This window comes from Typopeltis vanoorti, chromosome 6 (genome assembly GCF_054136105.1).
Source record: "Typopeltis vanoorti isolate ZY-2024b chromosome 6, IOZ_Tvanoo_1.0, whole genome shotgun sequence".
Taxonomy (NCBI): Eukaryota; Metazoa; Arthropoda; class Arachnida; order Uropygi; family Thelyphonidae; genus Typopeltis; species Typopeltis vanoorti.
In genome coordinates, this window is record NC_143554.1 from 38,331,021 (window position 1) to 38,351,811 (window position 20,791).

The window sequence follows — 20,791 nt, forward strand, 5'->3', positions numbered from 1 at the left end:
TATGGTACCCTTTTTTAATATAAAATACATTTGTTCTCTTATGAAAAATTTAAAAAAATATTATTCATAAGAAGAAGAATTTGAACATATATATATTTTTTGGATTTTTCAAAACAGTTACCATTTCAGTGGTTACTTTCACAATTGTTCATCAAATAACATTTTTAATCATGTTTAGCTAGCCTCCGTAAATTTTATGACTTTTTTAAAAACTGCTTTATCTTATGAGCAAAAAATGTCAACTTGATTACCTTTTTTGTAACTTCATTTGACATCAAGATATACTAATGGAAAGTCTTGTTGCATTTTTCAGGGAGGGGCATTGTCTTCCTGGGAGAAGCCCTCCAGTCATAAAATTTACGAAGGTTAGTGTTTACATATAAAAAAAAAAAATTACAATTATCTTAATGGTGCATAATTAATAAGAGGTATTGGCATGGGGTAAATCAACAGCAGAATAGACACACACTGCAAATTGTCCCACCATTTGATATTTTTATGTTTCAGAGTGCTTGTAAGTACAGCCTACTTCAATGTGTAGTATGTGTCTTATATACATTATAACTCAAAATATTTCTAATAAATTAATTTTATGTTATGTACTATTCTAAATTACATGTTTAGCACAGTGGTAACCTCACATTTTACTCTGAAATGTATTTTGGACACTTCTTCAAAAGGCAGGGAACAGTGTGAACACAAAAAAACACAGGTATAACAGCATGCAATAAACACCAGCTATATCGTTAATCTGTTATTGCATGCTATAGCAAACTGCAAGATAATCTTGGATGATTTATGTTGTGAAAAGATGGAGCCTTGAAAGTAATTCAACAATTAAGAATTGATTCAGTGGATTAAGAAAACTGATTGAGAATCAACAAACTGGAAGACTGCAGTTACACTATGCCTAAAGATTAGAATTCTAGATACAATAATATTTGTCTGTATGAAATACATAACCTCAATTTCATGATAGGGTCAGCTACTTGTTGACTATGGTCCTTGTTTCCCAGAACAATGGAAACATGTTAAAATGGTTAATTGCCTTACTCATCTTTCAGATGTGAAGTTTGGATAAAACTGCTTGCTATGATCCACTGTACATAACAACAGAAACCCATAGTTTCTGATTGTATATTGAGAATTTGAACAACTCCATGGTTATCTTCACATTGTTATAGTTTTTTTTTTTTTTAATTGTGTTCACATTCCAGCATGCTAATACTATATCACATAAAGCTAAGTTATTAAGCATCTTCTGTAAGGAAAATTGCCTTGTACTTTTTTTTCCAGCAGTCCAGAATATGGATCACAACCGTGTACAGTTTTTTACAAAAATTCTAGCACCAGATCATGTGAAATGATTACATCACTCTTTAATGTTATTATGGCAGCTACATTAAAAAAAAAAAAAAAGGAATGGCGTTAAATTCTGGCTCTTGCTATTTTGAATTATTTCATAAAGGATGATTACTGTCATTCAGTCTAGAGTTGGGCCTACATGTTTTCTTCAACATTGCTGGTAGCAGAGCATGTCAGTAATTTTTAAGAATGTAACATAAGGACACTATCTTTGAGCATATACTGTACATATATTATCTATATGGCTCTTAAAAATGCTAATTTTTAAGTGTCATCTACAGAGTTCTTATTAGTCAATGTGGATAAGATTAACTTATGTGAAAATTCTAGAATGATTATTATTATTATTACCCCAAGACCTCATGGAGTCAAAGACTCATCTGGGAGGTCCTTTTATCACACACACAGCTGATTATACTGTGTGATATGATTCAGTGGATTAAGAAAATTGACTACTGAAATTAGTGACTTGTATATCAGTTCTAAAGCCGGTACGAGAATTAGAGGGAATCTGCAATTTTTGTATACCAATGCAAGAATCATTCGAAATAAGAGAGAAGAATTTTTGGCATTAGTCAGTGCAATCTCACCAAACGTTTTAGGCATTAGTGCAACTTGGCTGTCAGCAGAAGATGTGGTCACTGGAATTGAATGTGATGGGTACAGTATTTTCAGGGAGGATAGAGAAGATAGAACAGGGGGAGGAGTACTGTGGATGATAGCTGATGTGTTGCAGCCAAAGAAAGTAGTGTATCAAGATGATAGACATGAGAGTTCATTTGAGGCAGTCTAGTGTGAAATAGTGACCAATGCAACCAAATATACAGTTGGATGCTGCTATAGTCCAGGGGGAGATATTGAATTCATGCATCAGCAAATTAGTGCAATGAGTGCAGGTTTAGTGATTATTATGGGGGATTTTAATTATGGTGATATCAATTGGAAGGAGGAAATATCTCGTAGCAAAAAGGAAATGGAGTTCATACATCTTCTATGAGATAATTACTTGAAACAGCACATAACTGAAGGGGCACGTGGTGTGAGAGAGTGTTGGACCTGGTTATTGGTTCAGAGGATATATGCATAATTAAGGTGTCCTCGTTACCGCCAATTGGTGAAAGCGATCATGTGGTATTGACTTGGAAGGTTGCAAAATCTGTGGATTTTTCTGTTAAGAAGAAGGGGTATATACGGAACTACAGGTTAGGCAATTGTAACAAGCTTCGGAGTGAGCTTGCAGCCATCCCATGGCAGAACATATTGCAGGGGAAAGATGTTAGCAGTGCATGGGATAAAATCAGCAGGTATCTGAGGAAAGCAATATCAGATTGTGTCCCCATGGTCAGGAAGACAAACAACGCAGGATTTAGATGGATGAGCAGTAATATCAAGCGCGATCTGCAAAAAAAGAAAATGTTATGGAGAATGTACAAGGAGAAATGCGATCAGTACACCCATGAGCACTACAAGGCTCAAGCTAGGAAGGTTACCAGCATAATAAGAAAAGCTAAATCTGAGTATGAGAAGACCTTAGCCAATGAGATCAAGGGTAATCCCAAAGAGTTCTTCCACTGTGTGGCAAGTAAAAGGAAAAATGACTTCGGAAGGATAACTTTAGTGTGTGCTGATGGTATTGAGGTGACAAAATCAGATGTAATAGTAGAGTTACTGAGTGATCACTTTTCAAAAGTCTATCACCCAAGTGAGGATATCTTTGTACCTGTAGCAACAGCTAATGTTAAAATTGAAGCTAAGAAATCAGAGGTATTTAATATATTGCAAAATTTAAATGCAAACACTGCTCTAGGTTTAGATGGATTATCAGCTCGGGTGTTGCGTGAATGTGCAAAGGAATTGTCAACCCCCTCTTACTTGGATATTTAACTTAAGTTTGAACTCTGGTATGGTCCCTAGGGAGTGGAAGTTAGGCAAAGTGGTTCCTTTGCATAAGGGGGCTCTAAAACTGCAGTAGTTAATTACAGACCAATCACCATCTCAGGAGTAGTGGTAAAAGTATTGGAAAAATTGGTTAAAGACAAAATTCAAGAATAGATGGATCAGGATATGATACTCTATAGAGGCCAACATGGTTTTGTTAAAGATAGATCCTGTCTTAGCAATCTATTAACTTTTCATAATAGAATGACATCTGAGTTGGACAACGTAACTGGCTACACAGTGGTACTTCTGGATTTTGCTAAGGCTTTTGATAGGATACCCCATGGAACACTGTTACGCAAATTGGAACAGATGGGAATGGATACTAAATTGGTGATATGGATAGGAGAATGGCTCATGGAGAGATACCAGAAGGTGGTGTATGGAGGAGCTGAGTCCAGGATGAGGCAGGTGACCAGTGGTGTGCCTCAGGGCTCTGTGCTTAGGCCATTGTTGTTTAGTTTGTATATAAATGATATAGAAAATTGCTTAAAGGGAGATATTCAGTTGTTTGCTGATGATGCAAAGTTGGGTAGAGCAATAAAAAATCAAGCTGATATTTAAATCATCCTGCAAACTTTCAACAAGTTGGTAGAATGGGCAAAAGGTAATGGATGTCACTTCAATGTGGAAAAGTGTGAAGTCATGCATTTTGGGATTAAAAGATTACCAGCTGTGTACTACATTGATGGAACAGTACTCCAAGAATGAGGCTAGGGACGTTGGTAGATAGGGAGATGAAGTTCAGGGGACACATTGCTAAGGTGTCCAAGATTGCACATAGGATTACTTGGATGTTGAGGAACACGCTGACATCCAGAGATAAAGAGATTATTATTCCCCTTTATAAAGTGTTGATACTTCCACATTTGGATTACTGTGCTCAGGTCTGGTCACCTGGATTCCTTGGAGATGAGGAGGCTGTAGAGAGGGTTCAGAGAAGAGTGACTAAGTTGGTGAGTGATGTAAAAAATGCTCAACACATTGAGAGCTTGTGGATTGCAGAGGTTGGTTAATAGGCAGAGAAGAGGGGATATGATAGAAACATTTAAATTACTGAAAGGTTTTTATAGGATTGATGCAGGGGAAATGTTTCAGCTATGTGACAGTGATGGAAGAACAAGAGGTCATCCCTGGAAATTAAAGAAGTGTGTGTGGTCAACAAGGGTGTGAGAACAAGGTTTTTTGTCTGGAGGGTGGTGAATGAGTGGAATTCATTGCCTGACTTAGTTGTGAGCTCTTTGTCTGTAAATGAATTCAAGAAGAGATATGACAGATATTCTTTTGCTAGTTTGGGTCTCCCGTGATGAGTCTACTGCCTCCATGGAGTTACCCGTAATAATATAACACTTTTTATTCCCTAAAGGAAGTAGATAGTACTTTTTAGCCCTAACTTTTGTAAATCAGTAGATAACCAATCCTACCATAAAGTCATCATTGGTAGTTGAATTCATGACTATGGATAATTTGCAGATTTACAGGTGACAAGTATGGTAAGAAACTGCTAATTTTTCATGTTCCTAACCCTAACTGGTATTGCTGCTGAAGTAGTATGGGTTCTATGATTGATTTTTTTTAGAGTTGTGGGATTAAGAAACAATGCTACTTAACTGCGTCAAAGATTGACTAACTCTGGAATAGGTGAAAAAAAAAAAAAAGACTTACTAATGTTTTTCTAGTTAGTGACTAGAAGCAAACTTTCTTCTCTCAATCCAGTATTATGAAAGTTAGCTCAAAAGTGGAAATTCCTTGTGAAACATCTCCACCATATGTTTCACAAGGAATTCAATAAACAGCTTTTTCAATCAAATGTGAACAAGTTCCTTATTGCCCATCCAAAGTACTAGTGTACTATAGCTTCACCAACCTCTCGTGGATGGATTCTCCATCAAAAAAAAAAAAAAGTAGATCTGTGTTATTGTGTCAGCAGATATTTATGAATCCATTGCTGCCAGTAATTGGAATCTTTAATACTGTGAACTTTTCATGTAATATAACCAGGAAATGGAAGATGATAATTTAACACTAATTTCATGACTTTAGAACATTTCAAGTCTCATATGTTTGTATAAAAATATAAGGAGTATTCAAAATAAGAGAGCTGAGTTTGTCACATTGGTTGAGTGAGTATATCCAAAGATAATCATGTAAGTGAAACTTAGTTGTCTGAGGATGATGTAATGTCAGGAATAGAAATGGAAGGATATACAATTTTCCAGAAGGATAGGAAGGTGAAAACAGGAGGGGCTGTTTATTGTATTCACAAAGTGTGGAAATTATTATTATCCCAAGACCCCCATGGAGCCAATGACTTATCTAGGAAGTTCCTTTGACACAGCTCATCATACCTTGCCTTAAACACATTCAAATTCTCTGCATACACCACACACTCAGGCAAATAAACCTGCTTATAATTCCTTGTTCATGCTCTCCTTATACAGCTTCCAGGAATGACCTCTTGTTCTCCCACCATTTTATGAAAAACCTCTTCAACACTGATCCTATAACACCCCATCATATTACCCCTCCTCCTATCCACTAGACTGTAAATTGCATCTTCTCAATCTTTCCTCTCATATTTGACATTCCAGAGATTGGAAACTACCTTAGTCAGTCATCTCTGGAACCTATTCCAACATCTCTTCATCCTTTTGAAAACCAGGTCACCAAATCTGTGCACAGTAGTCCATGTGTGGTCTAATCAGAGGCTTATACAATAGAACAAGAATCTCCTTCTACAAGTCACTGTCCTCTGCATCGTTCTCAGAATTCTTTGTGTTGTACTCATAATTTTGGCAATATTTCCCATTAATTTTAGATCCTTATCCACACCCCAAGATCACTTACTTCCTCCTCCTCCTCCAAAAAGTGTAAATTATATATCACATTTTTGTTTCCCAAATTTTAAAACCCTACATTTTGCAACATTGAACTTGCATCCCCACTCTCGTTCCCATTCACTTCATCTGTTCAGCTTTCTTGTAAGGCTAGAACATCATCTCAACTTTGCATCATCTTCAAACTGAATATCCCCAACCAAATTTTCCCCACTAGCATTAACATACAGGTTAAACAACAACAGCCCTAAAACAGACCCCTGAGGCACACGACTAGTGACTTTCCTTTTAAGGGATATTAAGGTCTTGTTTAATAATAATAATATTGTTCCCCCATACCCAAACTTGCTGATATAAAATAGCTTATCTCCAATCCAATGCACTAGTCTAATATTCAACCTTATCCACTCTAGTTTGATTATCAATTTATCATGCGGTAATCTGTCAAACAAATTTGCAAAATCTGAGTATAATTACTTGGTTGGCCGAGTGGTTAGCATATCCACTTTCCAGCCAAAAGGCTGTGGGTTCGAATGTTTGTGATTGTCTGTGAAAATATTGGTGGTAGTGGTGGTAGGCTGTAGATGATTTGGTTCACTGTAGTTGGATTTAGTAGTGGCGATGGAGAGTTGTAGAGTAGGTACTCTCTCGATCAGTCTTTGGAGGTGTCGGGTAATAATAATACTATGTATCCGTCTCCTTTGTCCAATGAAACTATCACATTATTGTAATAATTAAGTAGATTACTAAAATATGACCTCCCTTTAGCAAATCCATATTGTCAACCCAATTCTGGATCCTGGTTCCCACCAGCATCTCCAACACTTTAATCATGACAACTTACACACAGATAGGCACCTTTCTTATGAAGTGGAAGACTTGCATTAAACATGGCTTCAAAATACATGGTGATATATTATCAAGTTACATAGTTTTATTAACATTAAGTTTGCTAACCCCCCATGTACCTCTTGCTCACTTCCAGTCACTCATCCTCATCATCGACTGCTCTCACTCTCCATGATGTCACATTCATAAGAATGAAAGACCTTTATGAACTTCTCATTAAATATCTCAACTATATCTTCTGCAGCAGTTGTTCTTATACCATTTTCTCCAATCAACATAACCATATCATAATTTTTTTTTTTTCCTGGATACATATCGAAAGAACTCCCTAGCTTATTTTTGGCTTCATTAGCTAACTGCTGTTCATACTTCACTTTTTCTACCTTTACCAACCAAGTCCCTTCCTTGCCTATTCTTCGGTAATAAATTTCACGAGGATTACACATCCTTTTTGTTGCCTCCATAATGCCTTTTCCTCTGTATCGCATGCTTAATCTTTTCATTCATCCAACACCTATTTTATTTAACCTTCTGAACCTTGGAATACATTTAGACCACTGCCACTATTTCCCTGTTGCATCTCTACCTTGTATGAACATAACTCTTTCTCTATCATCAATTGCACTCCCTCCTCCCTTTTTGCCTTTCTATCGTCATGAAACACATTATACCCTTCCATTTCTATTCCTGTCAGGATGTCATCCTCATTCCCATTATTATCCACCTAGTAAATTGATGGTACATGTACAGATTTTGAATCTGGGTGGCATTAAGTTGAGATTAACAGGCTAGTATAGCTGATAGGATGACTTTATAAGTCAGGGAATGTAGAGAATACTGATTTTTGAAATGTTTAGGCAAATTGGTTGGACATGTAAGACTTTCATTAAATAATATGATGGGGATCCTGATGGGAGACTTCAATTACAGGAATATAGAATGGAAGGAGGAGATAGTATATGGGTAAAAGATGAGTGAGTTTATTAAATTTCTGAGAGATAAATATCTTAAGCAGCAAGTAACTAGAGGTTTTGGTGATAACTTCATAAGATGTAGTTGTTAATGAGCTATTGACAGGGAAGTAGGTGAAACAAGAAAAAGTTACTGATAAAACGTGTGTGTGTGTGTATATATGGACATATAAGGTGGGTGATTGTGGTCAACTAGCGTCAGTACAACAGTACATCAATACAACAGTCTTCCCCCAGACGTATTTCCCAAGGAATACAACATACAGGCTTTCGAATCAAATGTAAACACGTTTCTCCTTTCACAACTTGCCACCCATATATGGTACTAACGTACTATAGGTTGACCAGCCAACCTCCTGTATATGGGCCCAACACAAAAAAAAAAAAAAATATAGATGAGCTGTGTAAAAAAGATGTTGACAGTGTATGTAAATCCATAAGGTATCTGACATAAGCAAAGTATAACTTTATACCAAGGGTTAAGCAAGTAAATACAGTAAGAGTGAAATGGATGAACCATTAAATCAAGCAAACTGTGTTTGGAAAAGAAAATGCTATGCTATGCTATGAAAGGGGTACAAAACAGTTGGTGGCAGTCAGATCCATGAAGAGTATAAAGTGCAGGCTAGGAAGATGACAAGCATGGTAAAGAAAGAACTGGTGCAGTATGAGTTGGGATTGGCTGGTCAGGCCAAGGTTTCCCTGGTAATTCTTCGACTATATGGTAGGTTGACACTGGTGGATAGTCATGGCAGCAGAGTTAAAATATTACCACTCCACAAGCATGGTTCTAGGGCAGAAGTTTCCAGTTATATACTGTCTGTATAACTACTGTTGTAGTCAAGGTGTTGGAGAGATTGGGTTGATGGAGATAGTATTATTCTTTATGATGGTCAGCATGGATTTGTAAAGAATAGGTCTTGTTTTAGCAATTTACTTGCATTTTATGTTTATATTTTTTAATTTTTTCTATTACTGGTTCTTGGTTTAATTCTTTCATAATATCTTCGTTTCTTTTGTGATCAAATAGGGTATACTTTGCAGTTTTTCTCATAAACTTCATTTCTGCTGTTGTTAATCTTTGTTTGTCTTTTTGTTTTATTGTCCAGATTTCGCTTCCATACATTAAGACCGGTAAGGCTAATGTATTGTATACTTTTAGCCTGGTTTGTTTTTGAACTAGGTTTGGTTTAAATATAGAGTTAATTACACCTGTTATTTTTAAATATTTTGCAATTTTTACGTTTATATCTTTTTCATTTTCATATGTGATCATACATCCTAGGTAGTTAAATGAATTCACCTGTTCTAAGATCTTGTTATCTATTACTATTTTAGTTCTTGCTGGATCTTGTCCTTTAAAGGCCATAGTTTTTGATTTTTTCGTTGATATTATCACACCATAATCTTTGGATATCTCATTTAGATTTAAAATAGCTTTCTGCAAGTTATCTTCAGAATTTGTAATTATTATTTGGTCGTCTGCAAAGAGGAGAGTGTTTAAGTTAACTGTAGCTGAAAGTTTAATTCCTTGGTGTAAATTTTTATTTCATTTAAGTAGATATTAAAAAGAGTTGCTGAGAGGGGACATCCCTGTCGGACCCCTTGGTTTATCTCTCTTGTATATGATAGCTCGTGATTTAATCTTATTTGTATTTGATTATTTTCATATATACTTGTGATAGCTTTTAGGATATTATTTGTTATTTGTCTTTCTTTTAACTTTGTCAAATGCTTTTTCAAAGTCAATAAATGCAATATGTGTTTCCAAATTATATTCTCTTCTTTTCTCTATTATTAATTTTAGGCAAAAGGCTGAGTCTATACATGATCGTCCTTTTCTAAATCCATTCTGTACCTCTAGAATAAAGTTTTTGGAATATTTCATTAGTTTGTTATTTAAGATTCTGCTATATATTTTGTAACAGGAATTTAGTATACTGATACCTCTATAGTTTTTAGGGTCATCTCTATTACCTTTCTTAAAGATTGGAAAAAAGCAATTGTGATTCCTTTCTATTGGGGGGATACCAGTTGAGTAAATTTTATTTAAAAATAGTAAGAATCTTTTTTTGAATCTTGTTCCTGCGTATTTATATAGTTCTGAACCTAGCTTATCTTCTCCAGGTGATTTTCCATTTCTTGTTTCTTTCAGGCTGATTTCTAATTCTTCTTCAGTTATTTCCTTTTCATTAATTGTTTGCCAGTTGTCTTTTTTAAAATATTTGTCTGTCCACAGTTTTGTGTAGTAATTTAGAAATTCTTCTAATTTTAATTCAGTGTTTAATTTTATGTTTTCTTTGGTATCTGCATTTAGGTGTTTCAAAATCTTATATACATTGGGTCTTATTTTATATAAATCATGTTCTAAATTAGAAACAAATTTATTCCATGATTTTTTGTCTTTTTCTGACTTCTCTTTTAACTATGGCTCTTATTCTTTTATATTCTATTTCATCTTCTAATCTTTTACTGCTTAACCATTTGTGATAGGCTTCTTTTTTCTTTTTAATTATCTCTTTGATTGTATCATCCCAGATCTTCAGTTTTTTTCTTTTATTGAATTTTTTGGTCTTTCCTAAGCTTTCATTTGCTGCTGCATTTAGTATCATTTTTATATTAAGCCATTCTATTTCTATTTCTTCATTTTGTTTTATTTTATCTAGATATTGGTTAATTCTTTGTTCATATAGCCATTGTACATTTGTGTCATTCAATAGTCTAGTTTTATAAACAAATGTTTCAATTTTTCTTTCTGTTCTTGTTACTTGTAGCCATTTAGGTGGTAATTTTATTTTAACAAGGAAGTGGTCACTGCTTATTTCATATCCTCTGTGAACTCTAACATCTAGTGAAAATTTTGATGTCTTTTCATTTAATATGAAGTAATCTAATATTGATTTCCATCCTCTTGCTGCCCAAGTATATTTATGTATGTCTATGTTTATAGAAGGAATTCATTATTTTTAGGTTATTATAAACTACAAAGTCAATCAATTTTTTACCATTTCTGTTTGGAGTGTGTTCTCCATGTATTCCTATATTATTATAATTTTCGTGTTTCCAATTCTTGCATTTAAGTCTCCTGCTAAAATTATGTAGTCATTTTTATTTATTTTATTATATATGTTTTGTAGCTGATTATAAAAATCAATATTATCTTGTTCTCTTCCTTCTTCTGGGGCATATAAACCAATTATTGTTAAATAGCCTGTATCTATTTTTATTCTAGCTTCTATTATTCTTTCATTCCATAATTTATAATGTTTTAACTGTTTTGAAAGGGAGTTATGTATCCAAATCATGACTCCTGCTTGTGCTCTTTGGTCTCTGTCGACTCCACTGTATATCACATTAAAATTTTCAGTTCTCATAGTTCCTTTTAATTTCTTTTTTGTTTCAGTGATTACTGCTATTTTAAAATTTCTTTCATTTAGTAATTGGTCTAATTCTATTTCTTTATATGCTATTCCTCTTACATTCCAGTTTGCTATGTGTATTATATTTTTTCGTTTTCCCTTTTCCATTCCAGGGTCGTTTCCCATAGATTCAATCCGATTATCTTTTTCTGTCAGCTTACAAGTAGGATTATGTTCTCCATGTCAGGGGACTATCCTGACGATGGAATACTTCAGTGGTAGGGCTGCTACCTTAAGGCTTCTGAACTAGCCTTCTTCCGAATTTAAACCCATAGGAGGAATAGGGTATAATGAAGGGGAAAGAGACAAAACATTGGAGTGGGTTCAGAGAAGAATGACTAAGACAATATCACGACACTAGAATGCTGGATATGGAAAGAGGTTATAAAAAATATAAATATAAATGGATGGAATGCGTTCAAAGAATGAAAACAGAAAGATTACCAAAACAAGCCTTAAAGTACAAGCCATTAGGAAAAAGAAAACCAGGACGTCCTCTTAAACGATTCAACGATGACTTCTAAGGCCGGAACAGGCCATGCTAGGCCTAAATCCTTGATACGTGTGATGACTTGCATTTTATGACAAGGTGACGGTGTGTTAGATAAGGGAGAATTATATATATATATATATATATATATATATATATATATATATAGTGATATTTTTGGACTTTGCAAAAGTGTTTGAAAGATTCCCATGGTAAGTTGGTGTATGAGCTTCAGACAATGGAAACAGAATATTGGTTAAATGGATCAGAGACTGGTTCTGTATGATGGAGCAATGTCTCAAAAAAAAAAAAGAGGAGGGTAACCAGTAGTGAGGGGGGGGGGCTGTTTAACTCATTTTTAAATTATATATATATGGCTTGCCTGGGAATCTTCAGTTGTTTGCTGATGATGCAAAGTAGGGGAATATTATAAGTTGCACTGCTGATATTAATTACCTTCAGGATGATTTGAATAGACTTTTTACTTGGACAAAGGAGTAGGGTTGTAGTTTTAATATTAATGAGTTCAAGGTGTTGCATTTTGGAGTGTAGAAATATAAGACTGTATTATATTGATGGTGCTTTATTGCAGGAAGTGAATAAGATTTGGGAGTGATGGTTGACAGTAGACTGAAGTTTAAAGGGCATATTGCAAGAATTGCAAAGATTGCATATCATAGTACTGCTATGATGAAGTACTCTAACATGTAGGAATAAGGAGGTGGTTATGGCACTGTATAAAGCATTGGTCAGACCACACTTGGACTGTTGTGCTCAGACTGGTCACCAGGTTTTCATTGTGATGTTAGAAACATTGGAGAGAGTTCAGAGAAGAATGACTAAGACAATATCACGACACTAGAATGCTGGATATGGAAAGAGGTTGAAGAAATGTGGATTGCAGAGTTTGGCAGGAAAAAAAAAAAAAAGAAGTGATATGATAGAGATATTTAAGTTAGTGAGGGGATTATTAAAAAAAGACTAGAAAGCAAGAGGGGGAGAACTAGAGGTTATCACTAGAAGTTGTGTAAGAGTGTTGTGAAGAAGGGTGTGAGGAGTAGATTTTTTATATGGAGAATTGTCAGTGAATGGAATTCATTACTGGCATATTCTCCATCAGCTCCGATTCAGGATGACGAATTTGTTGTCAGTTGAATGAACCTCCCACAATGAATCCACTGACTCCATGGACAGTGTAATGATTATATTAATTGTAATATACAAATGCAAGCAACAATATGTTTTTATTCTAATTGAGCACAATGAGAGATTTTAAAATTAAAAAAAAAAAAGTATTTTATCCCCTTTATTTAACACTACCATCATTGAAGTAAAGTATAAATTTCTTTTCTGTATTTTAGAGTCTAGAGATGATAATGATTCTGGACGATCATCATGGTCAGAAGGAGGAAGTACAACCTTTAGTAGTCAAGATGACTTGAAAGAGATAGAAGATAAATGGCCTACTTCATTTTGGACACAGCTTTCTGTTTTAACTCAGAGGAACTTTGTGGAAGCTAAAGGGAGAATGCTGTCCAAGCTGAACTGGATTCAAACAGTTGGTTTAGGTTTAATATGTGGACTTATTTGGTTCCAAGTGCATCGTACTGAAAGCACCATTTCTGACATTCGAGGATGGGTAATTTTTTTATTATACAATAATTTTTGGATTAAACTGTTTTATTGTTTATGTCATCACTAGCAAATTTGAAGATACTGCATGTCTATTGTATTTTTTTTAAATAGCAATATGAAAGTTAAGGATCTATAATAAATGAAAATGTGGGTGGCTGAGAATTAGATATGGAAGAGAATGATTTACAGTTGCAGGGAAACACCGATGTTAGTAGGCTGTTCAGTGATAGAGAGAGAAGTTAAGTGGTTTATAAGAATACTTTGCCATTCTCTCTCTCTCTTAGCTAGCTTCCTTATTCTACAGCTGGTATTGATCTGTCCACTGTTTCCTCCCCTAGGCTATATGGCATAAAAGCCATATAGCCTAGATGGGTAAAAGACCTGTATCAGATAAGTACATGAAAATATTTGCTATAATTGAAATATAAAAACATGTCTTTACCTAGGGCACTGATTGTAACAACAAACATTACTATTGTATATGCCTGGACAGGTGTATGATAATTATTTTTCACATGTGTAGGTTATAATATAAGAATTAAAGAACAGGATTTTATGTTTAGTATCTGTGTGTAAATGAGTTTATAATGGGAAGTCCTGTTTACCTTCAGAATATCCTTTTTTTTTTGGCAATATAAATTATATAGTAAAATTGGATATTAAAGAATGAATGAAGCTGTATGCTCTTTCTTTAGTAATTACTTTTATGTACCGACCGAGAATTCACTTACGAAAAATACATTTCTCTGACATTCGATTTTTTTAGCTTTGAATGGGAGATTTTGCTCTCTTAAGGTTTCTGCCCAGTCTTTGAAAAGAACCAACTAAACTTCAAAACAGCTGTAAGGCCAATGAAAAAACCTTTATCAAATGTGCTAATAAAAGGCAAATATATGGACACTCAGGTTGTACTCATTCTTTTAATAGTGCAAGCTAAGGTAACTCTGATGCCGAGGATTGTATTTCCATAAGCTCTCAGGCTAATTTTACGAAACATTCAGCCTTGAAATAATGTTGGATCTTTAATATTCATTTTTTTTTATATAAAAAGATAAAATTAAGATTGGTTGCTTAACAGGCAAAGTTGGATAACCAAGAGGAGACTTCCATATGGTGTGCCCTGCTAATAGTGGATGCTGAATGAATGAGAATGTGCTAGCAATTTAGGACTTCACCAACCATATTATATGTAATAAGTTAAAATGGTAACTTTAACAATTTTTTTTCCCCACCATCCTGGTAGGAGATTGATACTGTTAGAAATACCTTAGAAGACAGAAATATAAGGTTTGATAATATTGGAGTCTTGAGAGATAACAGATTAATTTGAAGAAAAATTGTTGGTTGGAAGTTAGTAACAATGTAACTTTTTCATGAAGTATCATCATAATGAAAGTACATCAGGACTTTGATGATGGTATTATATATTGGCTTAAACTACAGCAAACACAATATGAAGAAATGTCATCTAACAGGACAGATTCACTGTTAGCGTGAGAAGTATTACTGAAAAAGAAGTGGAACTTGCAGAAGAATTAGAAAAGTATCATGGACATAATCAGTATTACTGCAACTGTAAAAACTATATATATATATTAAATTAGAAATCGTCATCAAAAGCATGGAAGATAGTTTTTGCGATAATAGCTGGGGAGAAGAACACTGGATAGTATCTTGTAGGGTTTGGTTAAAACTATGAAGATCAGCAACAGATAAGATATATTCTGGCCATACATCATACTTATTTATGACAGATGTATAAGAGACCTAGGATGAAAATAAGGGAAAGGAGGGGGGGGGTAGCTTGAAAGTGTATGGTGTGAGGCAGAGGCAAGTAGGACAAAATCTTTAGCAGAATGTTGCCATAGACTTGGTGAAACTGCAGACCTAATGGATGAGGACAAGAAAATATGTTTATTAAGGAATTCATATTATCATGTATGGAGATTTGATGAATCAGGAGTGTTTGCCTCGTGAAATGATAGTGTGTGTGGCATTGACAGTGAAAATGTAGAGGAGACGATAGCAATGTTTCATACAAATGACCTGAGAGGTAGGATGAATCTTAGCTCAAGATTTGAGGTCGATGCTAGGAATAGTGCAGCAGAAATGTGTCCGAGGAAAGATAGCGAATGTGTTGCCCCAATATGATAATGTAGAGTGAGGAGAAGTTCACTGATAATGAATGAGATGATAGCAAGAATGTATAGGAAGAAAAGTCTAGAATATGTGAATGCATGGAGTACATCTGATGATAGAAGAGAGCATGCAAGAGATGGCTTGCATTTGGATAGACTTATGTTCAGTGCAAGTGAGTATGTTACGGCAGGGAAACTAGAACCGCATGTGGAATGTAGTGTGGACAGTGGCTTGAGAAATGAGAGGGTGTGCACTGTATTGCAGAGCCAGGTGAAGTATGAGGGGAGTAATAATGTTTATAAGAATACTGACAGTCCACTGGTTCTGTATGCAAACAATTCCAAATGCTAGGAGCATTAGGAATAAAGGGTGATTGACTTAGTCATTCAGATTGTTGGTATCAGTAAAACTTGGTTAACTGAGGAAGATGTTCTAACAGGGATAGAAATTGAAGGATAGGGAAGGTAAACATGGAGCATTACTCATGATAAGAGATGAATTGTGCCCTCTCAGGATGGAGGATCACAGTTTAAATAACAGCAATGGCTATTACTGTTATTTACATGAAGTACTGGGTATATGATGAGTAGATCTTTATAAGACAAGATATTTAGTGGGATGTTGCTATAGACCAGGGAATATAGATGATGAGCAGGAAATGTTTAGGCAAATTAGTTTGGCAAGGGATGATTATAGAGAACTATAGCAATATAAACTGGGCAGAGGAGGCAGTATTTACTACTAAGGGAACTGAATTTTGGGATTTCTTATGGAACATGAGGATAGAGTTTTGGATTTGACTGAGATGTCACACCAGCTCCTGTTTGGTGAGACTGACAATGTAGTCTTGACTTGGAGGATGAATAGGCATGTAGAGGTGTCAAGGCAGAAGGAATTTATTTGGAATTATAAGGTAGGTGACTATCATAGACTTAGAAACCAACTTTCACCATTACAGTGGATGAAAGAATTTGAAGGAAGAGGGGTCAGTAGTGCAGGAGAGATTATTTAAGAATAAAATGTTGATAGCAGTGGCAGATTGTATACCCTGAGTGAAGATGATAAAGCAGTCTGGAATCAAATGGATGACAAGAGATTATGGAAGACATATAAAGAGAGAGGTGGAGACCAGTTGCCTGAGAAATATAAGGCTCAGGCAAAGAAAGCGACTAGTATTGTAAGGAGAGAAAAATTAGACCACAAGAAGAGACTAGTGCTGCAATCTGTGAAGAATCCCAAGGAGTTTTTTTCACTATGTGGTGTGTGAGGAAAAATGATTGCAACAAGATTATCTTTTTGGATGGAGATGGGATTCAAGTGACCAATGCAGATGACATAGTTGAACTAGTTAATGATTCCTTTATCAGAGTGTTCCATGCTAGTAGAGCAGGCTTTATTTCTAGAAAGATAACAAGTAATAAAGAGGATGTATTCTGAATACTGGCTACACTAAATGTCAATAAGGTAGGAGGACGAGACGGAATATCACCATGAGTTTTAAGGGAATGTGCTGTGGAACTGACCATACCATTGACTTGGCTGTTTAATGTCTTGCAACAGGACAGGTTGCTGGAGAATGGAAGGAGGGTATGATAGTGCAATTGCATAAATGTGGTGCTAGAATGAAGGTATCAAACTATAGACCTGTTTGTATTTCTTCTGTAGTTAAGAACTTGTATGCAGACTTGGGCAATATTATTTATGCAGGCCAGCACAGATTTGTCAAAGAATACTCTTGTTTTAGTAATCCAGTTACCTTTTCAAACAGAGTAATGAGCAGTGGATGAAGCTAAGGCATAAACTGTCATTTTTTTTGAACTTTTTAAAGGCATTTGACAGAGTGCCACGTGACAAGTTGGTTTTTAAGTTGCAACATATGGGTTTGGATATCAGGTTAATGTTGCAACTTAAAAACCAAGTTGCAACTTCCTGCTTACTTGCCATGACACTATTGGTACAAAGGTGGTTTCAGGACTGTACAATGATAGTTATGAGGATCGGCTGAGGGAATGTGGACTGCAGAGTTTGGTGGATAGAAGAAGGAGAGGTGATATGATCGAGACTTTTTAAACTGTTGAGAAGTGGTTACAGGGTTGACAAACTGGGGAGTTCTTTTGGTTGGTTGAACAGCGCAAAGAAGTGATGACAAGAGGGTGAGGAGTGGTTTCTTTGTATGGAGGGTGGTTGAACCATGGAATGCATTGCCTGATGGAGTAGTGATAGCGAGAACAGTCAATGAGTTCAAGGAGTGGTATGATAGACTTTGTGTTTCTTGGGGGGCATAAACTGTCATTTTTTTTGAACTTTTTAAAGGCATTTGACAGAGTGCCACGTGACAAGTTGGTTTTTAAGTTGCAACATATGGGTTTGGATATCAGGTTAATGTTGCAACTTAAAAACCAAGTTGCAACTTCCTGCTTACTTGCCATGACACTATTGGTACAAAGGTGGTTTCAGGACTGTACAATGATAGTTATGAGGATCGGCTGAGGGAATGTGGACTGCAGAGTTTGGTGGATAGAAGAAGGAGAGGTGATATGATCGAGACTTTTTAAACTGTTGAGAAGTGGTTACAGGGTTGACAAACTGGGGAGTTCTTTTGGTTGGTTGAACAGCGCAAAGAAGTGATGACAAGAGGGTGAGGAGTGGTTTCTTTGTATGGAGGGTGGTTGAACCATGGAATGCATTGCCTGATGGAGTAGTGATAGCGAGAACAGTCAATGAGTTCAAGGAGTGGTATGATAGACTTTGTGTTTCTTGGGGGGGGGGGGAACCTCCTCTCGATAGACTTTGTTTCTTAGGAAGGACCTCCCATGATGAGTCTTTAGACTCCATGGAGGCCTGAATAATAAAAATGGAGGAAAACTCATATAAAAACTTATTTAATGTAACATTTTCCCCTAAGTGTCATAGGCACATTCAGTATAGGATCATAGAATGGCAATTAAACAGTAACAGACAATTCTACAAAGCACCACCTAAGTAGCTGATGTAAGATAACTAAATATGGTCAGTAATTTCCTAACTTAAAAAATAGATATCTTGTCTTGTCATATGTCATCTCCTTCCAGGAGGTTGACTACCATGAGCTTCCACCATGTACGGTTTTGTACTTCTCTTTTGCATTCTTCACAGAACAAAAAGGTCCAGTCCTTAATATTTCCCATCTTTGTCTTCTTCTTTTTCCTTGTATCATTCCTTCTAGAAGTGTTGTTTGTAGGGATTCATGCCTTAGTATATGACCAAGGTAGGTGGTTTTCCATTTCTTAATGGTTTTCACCAGATTACTATCTTCTCCAGTTATCTCTAATATTTCTAAATTAGTTTATTTGGAAGTCCATGAGACTCTAATAATTCTTCTGAGGATCCAGATCTCAAAGGCTTTTAGTTTATTTTCACAATATTTTGATATTGTCCAGGTTTCTGCTCCATATAGCAGTGTTGACCATACATAGTATTTGGACAGCCTAATTCTTGTTTTTGTGTGAATTTCCCTTGAGGTCAGAATGTTTTTCATGCTAATGAAGGTTAATCTAGCAATTTCTACTCTTCTTAATATTTCCTTATCACACTTTCCATTCACTGTAATTAGTTGACACAAATATATATCTCTCTACTTGATCTAAAGTATATCCTCTGATCTTAATATTTATATTGGGTATTTTCCCTTTTTCTCATTCCCAGCATGGTTTTTTGTTTTTTTGAAGCTGAAATTAAGTCCATATTTTCCACTTAGTTTCAGCGTCTCTTCTAGTAGGTTTTGAAGATATTTTTTTTATTTTCAGCCAGCAGTACTGTATCGTCTGCATATCTTAAGTTGTTTATATACCTGCCTCCCATGCTGACTCCTTTAAATTCTTCTAATTGCTGGAAGATATTTTCAGTATAGAGGTTAAGCAATAGAGGAGAAAGAACACACCCTTGTCGACACCCTTCTTAATTGGAAATTACTCCAAAATATCTCTTGATATTTTTATTGAGGCAGTTTGCTATCAATATAGATTTATCAGTAATATGGTATCTTTACCATCTACTCCTAAATTTCTGACGCATTTGATTAGTTGTTCATGTTGTATATTGTCAAAGGTCTTTGTGTAGTCAATAAAACATATGTAGACTTCTTTCTGCTTCTCCAGATATCTCTCTATAATAGTTCTAATGTTGAATAGTCCTTCTCTAGTTCCTTTATTTTCCTGCAAACCAGATTGTGTTTCATTAATTTCCATTAGATATACATAAATCTACAAAACACCACCTAAGTAGCTAATGTAAGATAACTAAATACAGTCAGTAATTTCGTAACTTAAAAATATATATATCTTGTCTTGTCAGATGTCATCTAACAAAGTTTCACACATTTCTTTATAAAGACATTCTATGAGACTTCTCCACCATGTTGGTCCCTATAGAGTATCATATCCTGATTCACCCATTCTTGAATTTTGTTTTTAACCAAATTTTCCAATACTTTTACCACCACTCCCGAGATGGTGATTGGCCTGTAATTAACTACCACAGTTTTATGCAAAGGAACTACTTTGCCTTCCTTCCACTCCCTAGGGAGACCATACCAGAGTTCAAACTTAAGTTAAATAACCAAGTAAGAGGCGTTGACAATTCCTTTGCACATTCACGTAACACCCTGGCTGTTATTCCATCTAAACCTACAGCAGTGTTTGCATTTCAATTTTGCAATATACTAAGTACCTCTGATTTCATAACTTCAATTCTCACATTAGTTATTGCTACAGGTACAGAGATATTCTCACTTGGGTGATAGACTTTTGAAAAGTGATCACTCAGTAACTCTACTATTACATCTGAATTGGCCACCTCGATACCATCGGCACCCACTAAGGTTATCCTTCCGAAGTCATTCTTTTTACTTACTACATAGTGGAAGAATTCTTTGGGATTACCCTTGATCTCCTTGGCTAAAGACTTCTCATACTCAGATTTAGCTTTTCTTACTATGCTGGTAACCTTCCTAGCTTGAGCCTTGTACTGCTCATGGGTGTACGGATCGCCTTTCTCCTTGTAAATTCTCCATAACATATAATTTTTCTGCAGATCAAGCTTGATACTGCTACTCATCCATTTAACGCCTGCCTTGTTTGTCTTCCATGGGGACACAATCTGATATTGCCT

At 35.4% G+C, this 20,791-nt stretch overlaps 1 protein-coding gene across 1 annotated transcript in view; it reads left to right on the plus strand.

Moving 5' to 3' along the window:
- The window catches only part of LOC150105389 (uncharacterized), a 243,796-nt gene that overhangs the window by 172,726 nt on the left and 50,279 nt on the right, over positions 1-20,791 (plus strand). Inside the window, exon 13 of the mRNA XM_090393946.1 lies at positions 13,231-13,508. Coding sequence (XP_090250072.1) covers positions 13,231-13,508 — 278 coding nt within the window. The remainder of the gene's footprint in view (positions 1-13,230; positions 13,509-20,791) is intronic.